We start from the raw sequence: 12115 nt of genomic DNA on the forward strand, positions 1-12115 counted from the left end.
AGTCAGGAGTTGCATGGTGCAAATTGCATACCAAGGTTCGGATGGAGGTATATGTGAATTGGCAAAATGTCCTTCAGACATACATAGGGTCATGTATGTCTGAAGAAAGTAAAAAGGAAAGATGGGTATTTGATAGGTCATTATAATTCTGTAGCACCCAAATACTCACACAATAACAAAATGGGATTGAGATTGTTTAGTTTCAAGGGTTCTGATGTCGAACATGGTCTGTGTTTCTCTCAGGTCTGAAACTGCAGGGATCTACTTGTGCCAACAACAAGCTGTCTCTGTCCACCTCCATCTCCACTGAGCTGCCTCTCACTCAGCTCCGCTGGATCAAGCAAAGCAACGCTGAGAAGAGACACATGGTAGGAACAAGATATGTATACACGATACAAACCCTATTCATCTTTATATCAAATAATCTACGCAGACGATTTAGAAAAATATCTAATGATGGCATTAAATTCAGCTTTTGCCTTGGTTTAGGAGGACTGTCCAGAACCACTCATCACATTTAGTTTTTCTTGTCCTTGCAGGTGACTCTGCCCGTGTACCTGAATTTCACCAGATCTGACCTCATCTTCACTGTTGACTTTGACATCGCCACCAAGGAAGATCCTCATAGCTTCTATGAGCGTGGAGTTGCTGTCCTGTGCACCGAGTAGATTTAAAAAAAAAAAAAAAAAGTCATTCCTGAAGACCAGAGAGTCTTGATTATTAAACCACACATAATCATTTACATTCATTGCTTATTAACCACCATTTAAAAAGCATTCCAATATGAAACGTAGTTAGAAACATTTGTGGAGCAGTAATGAAACATGTATTTCTTAGTTCCCATTGTTAGTGTTTTTTGAAAGTGTCTTTGAGGGTCAAGGGAATGTTGTCAGATGGAAAATGAAGAGAAAACTAAATGTGGAAAAGGGAAGTTGAAAGTAAGTTGTTTTTAAGAAAGAACCAGTATGTTTTTAGATCAAATAAAGCTTGTTGGAATGAAATTCACTGCTTTAATGACTTCAGCGTGGTCTTTGTGTACTAGTAAATGTTTGATTTGAAGTAAATATAATTTGCCTGTCCTACAAGAGTTAAGTGATATGAGAATGAGGAATTTAGGCTTGTATAGCTCTTGAAAGTCATCAATATTTAAATATCCTGATAACGGTATCCTCAGACTATGGAAGATTTTTCATTATTCTATTTTGAGACTCTTCAGCTCTCAGTATTGTGTACTCTGTCAATCTCTCACCTTTACTTGTCATCAGTTTGCCGGACTTTACAAATTACACATTTACTGACAAGATAAAAGAGGAGAGGATGATAAAGTCAATTGTTGGTTTCATGATAAATAAAACTGACATCATAAACAAGGAAACTAATTGAAATATGTCTGATAACCTATTTTGGTTTGAATAGATGACCTTTGTCACTGTTAAAGATGTGTCACTGAGGGGAACCCCATTCTTGTCTTCTATAAATTAGGTTTAGCCAAGTGTATAGTGGTCAGTATCTGAATATGAATTTTCAGAGATGGTGGTCTCATGTTTTGGTCCAGACCAGATCCCAGGTCATATCCTGGCCTCCTGCATTACTGCCACCTGCTGGTTGGAGGGATAAACTGGTACTTTTGCTAGAGTAAAAGTACATAAACAATAAATAATGAAGAAAATCAAACTAAATAACTGCAAGCAATTAAAATACAAATAAGAAGTTTCACAACACTAGTGTGAGGAAGAAGAGGAAGGATGACTTGTTTGTCGCAAAAACATGGAATACATTTTGTGTTGTATGTTCAAGACTGAAGAAAAGTGATTAAGTTGCATTTTTAATTTGTCCCAATTTTCAAATATAGACACAATGTCTTCTAAGAGGAATTTACACAGCCCATGTATGTACAATACTTGAAACTGGTGAAAACGTATGTAATCTCTTTATTTTTTTCTCTTTATGAATTTGTACAAAGTAAAATTTTAACACCTCATCATTTTAACAAAATTAGATTACGATGGGGTACCTGTGGCTAAAATTCATTGGAGCTATAGTTGCTGAATGTCATCTTTATCATTAAAATCAGAAAGTGCCCAAACGGTACTACCCAGTGCAGCAGTGGATATTTATTTAGCTTATGTGTACAAAAGAATATTTTTGAAAGATGTTATTTCTTTTATTGTTCTGTAATGTACAGTTTCTTCATTGCCAGTGCATAGGCTGTACTTCGGTCTATTATGGAGACCCAGGCCACGATGGTAATTCTCCCAACAAAAATCATAATAAAGACATTCAGCACAATATGTGACACCTGTGAGACACTCAAAATAACTGGAGGTAGAACAAATGAGCCCTCAGGTCTCCACAACAACTTATCTATACATGAGTAAACAAAGTGCATTGCTAAGCAGCTATTTATAGTATCTTCTCATGTTCGTCCTCCATGTTGACAACACACTGCCTCTTTCTTTGCCCCAGCTCCACCACTTCTGCTCCAAGGACACCCATCTTTCTCTTGCAAAGAAATCTGGGGTTACAGGGCCTGGCAGATCTCTCAGAGGAGCTGTCCAGCATCTGGGTCGCACTCCCTTCCACTAGGGTGACAGGTCCTGGTGTTTGAGGCGTCAACGATCTTGTAGCGTGCAATCCTGAATTATCAAATTCGCAATGTAATTCTATATCCGTGGTTTGGGTGTGCATTGTTGAATCATTGGCCATTTCCTCTTTAAGATCTCCACAACCATCCCTGTCACTGTGGGAGGGCAGAAGGTCAAGCTCACAGACCCACAGCTCAGAGTCACTCCCACATTTCATCTGGACATCTGTTACAGCATCTCTCATCCCATTTTTCATCACATCTCTGAGAGCAACGGAGGCAGGGTGGTGAAGGATAAATCTCCTGCTCCTGCTTGAGAACCGACAGCCTCCTCCTCCACCTTTTCCCTGCTGCCTTGTTCGCCTGCTGGAGACACCCACGTCGACATTTGACTCGTCAGAATCCTCAGAGCTCCCATCGTATGGGTCCAAAAACTACAATCATGAGCACATGATTCATTCATAACCACATCAGAAAGCAGAAAGGGATGGATTAGAGAAAGGAGAATGCTTACCAAAGAATAACAGCCATGTCTTCCTGCAGGCTTGTGTGTTAGCGGCAATGTCCGCCGAAAAGGCCCGCTCTCTGGGGCACTGCTGACACATCCCTGCTCATGGAATTCAGGTTTTTTTTTTGCATTGACAAGACAGTAATTCATTTTTAAATCAAAAAGCGCAATGCATGCTGGAGCCCATCCCAGTGTCTAAATGTTGTTACTGAGACCATGGACATAGGAAGGTGTGTATGTGTGCAGTGTCCAGGGTGGTGCCAAGATAATGGGCATGTAGAGTCAGTTTCTGGGAAAGAAACTGAAGTTTGAAACTGAGACTTTAAGTTTACATTGTCGCTTATCCATTTGTGCTTATTGTGCCATTGCGTGTGTAATGTTCACATTCAAAAATAAAGCAATACCATGGTGCTGGTGTCTGACCATCTTGGACTGATCTCGGAGTCAGAATCGGTGCTGGACTCCACTTTACACATCTCCTAACAGAAAACAGAGGTCACCCCAGTTCACATTTATATGTCAAATGCAAGTGATGTATAATTTTCAAACTGAGAAGAGGCCAGAACACCCTCAATATGGTGATCAAATGTGGCCAGCTGATCTCACCATGTACTTGAAAGCAAGCTGGTCCATGTTGTTGGGTGCATGTCCATCACTGTGATCTAATTGGAGGAAATAAAATTTGAATTTGTAGTGTAATAATGTATGTCAGCCCATCAATACACACAATTTTTAAAAATTCTTTAAAGAATTATATATTTTGTCAGAATATATATCCAAGAAAGCATAAACTATATGAAATGAGTACCATCCAGTAGATATTACACAATGTAACGGTAGTATGGTATGTTTTTAATTCTGAAAAAAAAAAGAAGAAAAAAATCGATAACTTACCTGGACGTGAGAGTTGTCGTCTGCTCCTATATGCCATGACATTTGGCACGTATAACTTGTCTGGACCACGATAAAGCAAAAGACTTAAAAGATGTCGTTGCTGTGTAGTCAGGTAAACTGCTAGATTAATTAGCCAGCAGAGTACCAGGTGCCTTTGATATGATGCAGCCAAGTGTGGCCACATGTGAGCAGTCTACACATGACGAACAGGAGGGACACGAGTTTAAAACGCCACTGAATTAGCTAATTTTAAGATTTTAACAAAATAATACGTCCGGTGATATTTGTTTTTCAAAATAAAACTCATTGACATTGCTTTTATAGCTAATTATTTAGTCCTGGCTTTTTAAATCCGCACAGACCGAGGAAGCGGTAAATTACTTCAAAATAATGTCGAACGTTTGGTTAAACGTTTCTATAACCTAACAACAATTTACCACCAACGTAAAATATATCATACTGTAGTATAACTAGCTGTTTTCCCCAAATGTATTATTTGTAACATATGGTTTGAAATTAGTCTAATGTTGCAACGTTTTAGAGAAGTACAAAGCTGTGACAACTTATTCTAAAATCGTATCCTCCTCCACCAGTTCCCCGGTGAACCGTTGGGGGGAACGGGAGAGTCAGAATGCCCGCTCCATGGCCCGCTCCCCTCCGTGCGTAAGATCCGGCCTGGGGGAAAGGGATGAATGTTAATTTCAAAGATGGCGGCGGAGGGAGGAGGGAAGGAGATGAACGAAATTAAAACTCAGTTCACCACTCGGGAAGGCGTCTATAAACTCCTCACTCACTCCGAATACAGCCGTCCTAACAGGGTGCCTTTCAACTCGCAAGGCTCCAACCCCGTCAAGGTCTCCTTCGTGAACGTCAACGACCAGTCGGGCAACGGCGACAGGATCTGTTTCAATGTGGGCCGTGAGCTCTACTTCTACATCTACAAAGGCGTTAGAAAGGTAGCGTGCTAACGTGGCTAATGTCAACGGAAATGTGTGATACTGTGTGTTAAAAGACATCGCTGCTGTCTGAGATGTTGCTGAACTTAAGGCTTGTGTCGGCTGCATTAAATAACTCTAGCAGGTGCTTGACTTTGAAATTAGCTGGCAGCTAGTTAGCTTGAAGCTAGCCTACTAGTTAGCTAGCCAACGCAACTGGCTAACGTTAGCAAGCCAGCAGCTACCCCGAGGCCAGGGGCTAAATTCCGTCCCCAGTCCGTCACTCTGTTTTAGTTTTGTCGGTTGGAAGGATTCGTGAGGTTGGATAACGATCACTAGAGTCAATTTGGCCTTTTGATTAGATTTAAGTTGTCGTGGTTGAGATTGCTGTTGTAACGGTTGTAGTTTGTGATGACAGTGACAGTTATACGTTGCCTCCCATAACACCTGTCGACACTTTTTGACTGACAGGTGTTTAAAAATCACAATAATGCCGATTCAGTGTATGTACACTCATTTGGCTAGTAAGCTAACTGCTGCCGTCATCCTTTGATGTAACATTGGTACTCAGCTCTTCGCTTGGGGATGTGTCAGGACAAAATCTATGACCTGGTCAAACTAAGCCGACTTGCTCTGCAAGTAGGGAAATGCTAACGTTAGCTAGTTTTGACATCTATTTGGTAAACCATCTTTAATTACAAGACATAAACGTCTCTGAAGGCTCTATCACTTCACGGTATATGTTTATATTCTGCTTAGATGTTCAGTCTCTAACAGATTTGAGTAATTTATTTCCTCATTAACTCATGGTGGTGGTGGGTCCTGACAAATATGTGATTGTTTTGTAGTTATACAGAAGGTGGAGAACGATGTTGCCTACAATTTGCTGGTGCCATATAAAGGTGCCACATGCTATATTTAAAAGCAATCATATATTTTTGTCACTATCGTTACATAAAGTGGTTTCAGCTAACAGCTAAGCTCACATCACAGGTTGACAGGAATCAGCTGACTTCCAACTTAAAGCAATGTGTCATAGCCTTTTTATTATTCACACAGAAACATGCAAGGTATGTGTGTCATCATTCCAATGTAAAACAACAATGGACTGCCTAAAGGCTGAACCACCTGAGATTCGAACAATTCCAGAGTTTGTAGTAAAAGGCAAAAAGACTGCGTGTATAGTAGTTCTACTCTTGTCAATCCTATCAATTTAAGTTTGACAGAAAATGTGAAATGGCAAAGTATTACAACACAAGCAAATTAGTCATATGCCTAATAAAACCAATTATATTTGGTTTCAGTTTCAAGAGAATGTTAATAATACATCATCTTATTGATTATTTGTCCCATACCTAAGGTACAGCTGGAAGAGATTGGCAATTTTACTTGTCTGATATGTTTTGCTGGAATAGGTGCATGGCTACAGGTTTAAATCATTGTATGTGTATATCTGTGACCTCTTTACTTAAAAGTATCCTTCACCACTGTTGACATTTTTGCTGATAATTTCAATCATCAAATTACTGCCTAATGTCATTCATGCTGTTGTCAGGCATAGGAGTTGTGCTTTTGACTGGACTCTTTATTTAAACAACTTTTAAGACTTTGAGTGTTTCTGTCTCGCCTCAGAGAGACAAAATGTCAAACCATGTCACATCTAACAGTAGTGGAGGAACCACTGAGTCATCATCTTCCACTCAGAGAATTTTCCATTCTACCAGTAGTGTAAACTGTAAATCATTAACAAATGGAACTGTTGTTATGCTGACAACCTACAGTAAATGTCAGTGTCTTGTTCACAGTGGTAAAATACTGTTTCCCTGACATCGAAAACAACTGTACATCATACAGTATGATTGCTAGCATCTACCCATCTACAGAGAAAAGACGTACCTCTATACTTCAGGTCTTGCTCAGTGACTGTCAGCTATTTGATGTGTTGCTAAAGGTCATACAGAACTATTTTATGTTCAGATGGTTTATTACTGACAGTTTGACCAACAATAGCCTTTGTCATGCAACCAAGCGCACACTGTCATTTTTAGATATTTAAAGGTTACTGCACTCACTACGTGTGCGTTCATGCTCTCTCTCTCTTTCTCCAGGCTGCTGATCTGAGCAAGCCCATAGACAAGCGCATCTACAAGGGAACGCAGCCCACCTGTCATGACTTCAACCACCTCACAGCTACGGCAGAGAGTGTGTCCTTGCTGGTGGGTTTCTCAGCAGGACAGGTACAGCTCATTGACCCCATCAAGAAGGAAACAAGCAAGCTCTTCAATGAGGAGGTAGGTCTTACTAAGAGTTCTGTGCACAGCATTTTCCACAAGTAGCAGGTGCTGGTCAGTAGAGGAAAAATTGGGAGAGTCAGTGGATTTTAACAGTTTAATTCATTAATTTCATTCATTGATTTATGCTACTTTTTGTGTTTTCCCTACCCAATGCATATAAACAGAATATTACCAAGTGGCCTAAGACTTTTAACAGAGTATTCTATGTGAAATTGTAAGACTTTCAACATGTTCAGAATACCGATTTCTTGATGATACTGTACTGACATTATTTTTCTCCCTTTTTCCCTCCGCTCTCTGCTCCCTTGTCTGCCTCTCAAACCTCATCCTTCCTTCTCTCCTGCCAGAGACTGATAGACAAGTCCAGAGTAACATGCGTGAAATGGGTGCCAGGTTCTGAGAGCTTGTTTCTGGTCTCTCATGCCAGTGGGAATATGTACCTGTACAATGTGGAGCATACTTGTGGCACCACGGCACCACACTACCAGCTGCTTAAACAGGGAGAGAACTACTCTGTACACACTTGTAAGAGTAAATCAACGCGGAACCCTCTCCTTAAATGGACAGTGGGTGAGGGGGCTCTGAATGAGTTTGCCTTCTCTCCAGATGGGAAGTTCCTAGCCTGTGTTAGCCAAGACGGCTTCCTACGGGTCTTCAACTTTGACGCGGTTGAGCTTCATGGCACCATGAAGAGCTACTTTGGTGGCTTGTTGTGTGTGTGCTGGAGCCCTGATGGAAAGTACATAGTTGCAGGCGGAGAGGACGATCTAGTGACTGTGTGGTCGTTCTTGGACTGCAGAGTCATCGCCCGGGGTCACGGGCACAAGTCATGGGTGAGTGTGGTGGCATTTGACCATTACACCACCAGCGTGGAAGAGAGTGACCCAATGGAGTTCAGTGGCAGCGATGAGGACTTCCAGGATCAGATGATCCACTTTGGACGAGACCGGGCCAACAGCACGCAGTCTCGACTCTCCAAGCGCAACTCCACGGACAGCCGGCCTGTTAGTGTCACATACCGGTTTGGCTCAGTGGGCCAGGACACTCAGCTGTGCCTATGGGACCTCACTGAGGACATCCTTTTCCCCCATCTTCCACTCTCACGGACACGAACACACACTAACGTGATGAATGCTACCAGCCCCCCTGCGGGTGCTACAATAATCACTAACGCCTCTAGTAACACTACTAATGGAAACAACAGTGGTGCCAATACTCCTGGCATTAACTCCCTCTCTACTACATTACCACGCTCCAACAGCCTACCCCATTCAGCTGGCACCACAACAACGGCAAACAATACCAACAAGGCTAGCAGTGGTGGCGGCGGCATCGGCAGTGGTATTATGGACAGTGCCATCGCTACAGGTGTGAGTAAGTTTGCCACACTGTCGCTGCATGATCGGAAGGAGCGCCACCACGAGAAGGACCACAAACGCAACCACAGCATGGGTCACATCAGCAGCAAGAGCAGCGACAAACTCAACCTGCTGACAAAAACCAAAACAGACCCTGCTAAGACTCTAGGCACTCTACTGTGCCCGCGCATGGAGGATGTGCCCCTCCTTGAGCCCCTCATCTGTAAAAAGATAGCACACGAGAGACTGACTGTACTCATATTTTTAGAGGACTGTTTAGTGACTGCTTGTCAGGAGGGATTTATTTGCACATGGGCGAGGCCAGGCAAAGTGGTAAGTTCTTTTTAATGCAGGAAATGTGGGGAAAATTGAAGCGATAACAGTATGTCTGTCAATCTTTAGCTGTCCTAAAATCAGTCGGTGGGCCGTAACTAAAAAATCAAGACATATTCTAAAAGCAGAAAATAAACTATGGACATTTGGAAAAGCATTTTTAGCTTTTATAGTCAGATTGTCACTCTCTGCAGGCAGGCAAGTAACATATCAAACTTTGTTTAATGTACATCTGCTTTCCAATGAAAGACCTATTATGCTTAAGTTTCAGATATAACCAATGCTATGAAAATATTGCAGCCTGGTTATATAATACTGATAAGGAGGATTTGATGTGTAGACCTGCGAGGGGAACGAAGACGTTAATCCATATGAAGTGTGTTCATTGGTTCATCATAATCATCCCACTATGCATAGCAACATAGCCAAGAAGTCATCTGCATACACTCTTACATTTCAGCTTTTATGCAAATGGCTGTGTATTTGCCCAAAGAACCTCTGCAGTTTCTCACATGCTTACAGCTTAATATGTGTATACACCCTTGTATACTTCCCTTTTTGTCTGTGTTTTGAGAGATTTTGTCAGAACGAGGCACATGATAGTCTGGAGTTGGACATTAACAAGTGCTACAGACAAAAATATCCTTGAAATTTCATCAAATGTCTCTTAAATTAAAAATGAGAACACAAACAATTCCTGGATATCGAGGCGTCTTCTGGGTGAGAAAATGAAATAGATATAAATTGTACAAAAACGTAAAGTGAAAGTATACATTCTGATTCATACAAACCACTTAATACAACAAAGTGGATTGGAAGATGCAGTGGATAAGGACAGTCTTCTGAAAGATAAATTAGTATTCAGTAATGAGGAAGAAGTACCTCTAATTTTTATGGTTAGGATTGAGTGTAATGGCTGAAGTGCAATAAAAATCGAATGCTTAACAGTTTGGTAAGTTTGCCCTGTAAAAAAAAACAAACAAACAAAAAACAAGTCAATTGTTTGTTTATGTACATTAGGAGTGCCTTGATCGGACAAACCTCTCAAAGAAGTCATTAGTCTTACACTGTACTCTTGTCATCCACTTTGACTGCCGTGCACAGGCTTTTAATTACATGCAGGGGACCAGGATGTGGAAAGAAGACAACTTTTAATGAGCTATTTGTTGCTTGATTTTTTTGCTACAGTATGTGAACTTTCCCAATGCAAATCTCCTTGTTTTCCTTTTTCCAGGGTTTATTGTCATCCCAAAACCAAGCCAGCTCTCCCAGTGGAACAGTAGTATAGCCACAATATTTCTGCTGCTAAAGAACCCTGCAACCCAGAGTCTGATGCTGCTCTTCACCCTGCAAGCATTGCAAGTTTTCCTTTTCTTTTATACCCCTTCCCTCCCCCTCCCCATTTTGTTAATGGCTTTTCTGTTCTTTTTGTTTATCACTCACTTTACCTAGTGGAGGAATGAAGCAAGAAAAGGTGTGGTGCAATTGTGGACTGTTTTTTGCGCTAATGTACTGTTCTCTGGAGTTTTAACACATTTTAGATTTTTTTTTAAAATCTTTCTTTCATGTCAAATCTCATCGAACTGTTGTCCCCTCTGGAAATAAAGCTTGGCTTCGTTAGATGCAAACCAGACAATTGTGGCTTGAGATTAAAGGGATAGTTCATTTAATTTTCAGACTCTTTTTGACCTTGTGGTGTAGCCTGGTCTCGGCTCAGGGCTACTGACTAAAATGTGAATTTTGGGTGAACTGTCCTTTTTATGACCAAGTGCGTGAGCATTTGAAAATTTTGCATCCATCCACTTTCACCCACCACTTCTGTCTTTTCTGGAGTAGACTCTCTCCATCAACGACTTTGCACTGATTTTGTTAGTTCTTTTGTTGTTTGTTTTTATAACTACTCTAATGGAACAAAAAAGAAGAGGGTTGAGGACTGCCTTGTTGCACTCGGCTTTAACATCCTCAATCTTGAAATCTGAATCTATAAAGCTGGATGCTGCAATCATAGTCTTTTTAAAGAAAGAAAAATTGTTTGCACTTAAATTAGTTTAGTAGAAGAAAATGGCTTTACATTTTTGGGTGTGCTCAGAACTCACAGATGGCTAATACAGTAGGTGAAGAAAATGATAAAAACTATTAAAACCTTTATCTATTGAGCATTTATTTTAATATTATTTCAGATTCAAATCTGCTCTGTATCATAATGTGTATATTGTAATTAATTGATTTGATGGGGGCCTAAGCAAACTACCATTACTCCAGTGGAAGTTTTGTCATTGATAGTTATATTTCTAAAGCTAAAGTATACATATTAATAATATTAAAATAATCTTGAATACACCGTTTTCTGTTTTTTTTTGTTCACCCACTTGTACTGTATTTACATAACAAAGCCGTAATGTCTCTGGCGTGGAAATTGCTTACATTGTCAAAAACATGCCGAAGTTGCACTAAAGGAGCTGTCAAGTATGGAAGTCTGTGAATCTCAGGAAGTCTAGCAGACAAAGATCGAATCGCAAAAGACTCCTCAACTTGATACAAGCTCTGTTTATGCCTCGGTCACAAAAAGTACTTTGAGAAGAAAACACTTATTCCCCGACTTCTCTTGTGTATGCTGAGATTTTCTCCCTTTTAAAAGAAGAAATAGAAGCCACATTAAAGATTTCAGATAAGAAACTTGAGTCTTTCCCCTTTGACACTGCAGAATTCATGTACTTTATTTTTGTGTGATAACCAATCATCACACCAGACAGAAAGTTAGTGAAGCAAATATATTTTAAAAGTTGATGAACATGAACATGTTACGTTTCCCACTTTATTATTCGTAAAAAAAAAAAAAAAAAAAATCAGGGTTCTCATCAATTTGTTGTCTTAACATGTTTGTGTCTGGAGGTTATACAGACATTATGTAAGAGATTTAAGTATTTGTTATGCAGGTTAATGACAACATATAAATTAGACTTTACTTTTTTAGTCTGACTCTGCATCACAATAACCAACACGATGTGCAGACTGGATCACAGTCCATTTTAATGAGCTCACATCTCCGAATGAAATGGTACTTTTTTTAATGTGAGGAGGTTTGAGGACACTGGCCAAGCTACATTCTAAACAAAGCACTTAACAAAAACATTCAGGACTTTCTTAAGGCCCGATCTGCAAATACAGAGGTTTTCACATACATAATGGATCAAAAGAAAGTCATTTTT

At 40.3% G+C, this 12115-nt stretch overlaps 2 protein-coding genes across 7 annotated transcripts in view; both read left to right on the forward strand.

Moving 5' to 3' along the window:
* Nucleotides 1–1005, forward strand: part of dync1h1 (dynein, cytoplasmic 1, heavy chain 1) — a 28154-nt gene extending 27149 nt beyond the window's left edge. The window contains exons 77-78 of the mRNA XM_070921109.1: nucleotides 244–368; nucleotides 540–1005. Coding sequence (XP_070777210.1) covers nucleotides 244–368; nucleotides 540–668 — 254 coding nt within the window. The 3' untranslated portion in view covers nucleotides 669–1005. The remainder of the gene's footprint in view (nucleotides 1–243; nucleotides 369–539) is intronic.
* Nucleotides 1006–4678: 3673 nt separating this feature from the next.
* On the forward strand, nucleotides 4679–11207 carry wdr20a (WD repeat domain 20a). Of its 6 annotated transcripts, XM_070920101.1 has the most exons (5): nucleotides 4691–4942; nucleotides 7030–7212; nucleotides 7563–8535; nucleotides 8584–8906; nucleotides 10141–11207. In XM_070920101.1, the coding sequence occupies exons 1-5, from the start codon at nucleotides 4694–4696 to the stop codon at nucleotides 10192–10194; spliced, it is 1782 nt and encodes a 593-aa protein (XP_070776202.1). In that variant the 5' UTR covers nucleotides 4691–4693; the 3' UTR covers nucleotides 10195–11207. The 6 variants fall into 6 exon arrangements, with proteins under 6 accessions (XP_070776198.1, XP_070776202.1, XP_070776200.1 ...); XM_070920097.1 differs by having other exon boundaries at nucleotides 4679–4942; nucleotides 7563–8906; XM_070920099.1 differs by having other exon boundaries at nucleotides 4694–4942; nucleotides 7563–8903.
* The last annotated feature ends 908 nt before the right edge of the window (nucleotides 11208–12115 follow it).

This window comes from Enoplosus armatus, chromosome 15 (assembly GCF_043641665.1).
Source record: "Enoplosus armatus isolate fEnoArm2 chromosome 15, fEnoArm2.hap1, whole genome shotgun sequence".
Lineage (NCBI taxonomy): Eukaryota > Metazoa > Chordata > Actinopteri > Centrarchiformes > Enoplosidae > Enoplosus > Enoplosus armatus.

Bases quoted from the DNA above. Each gene is read 5' to 3' on its own strand.
- wdr20a (XM_070920097.1), top strand. From the start codon at position 4,679: ATGTTAATTTCAAAGATGGCGGCGGAGGGAGGAGGGAAGGAGATGAAC. The intron at 4,943-7,029 runs GTAGCGTGCTAA...CTCTTTCTCCAG, and splicing joins TCTACAAAGGCGTTAGAAAG to GCTGCTGATCTGAGCAAGCC. The intron at 7,213-7,562 runs GTAGGTCTTACT...CTCTCCTGCCAG, and splicing joins GCAAGCTCTTCAATGAGGAG to AGACTGATAGACAAGTCCAG.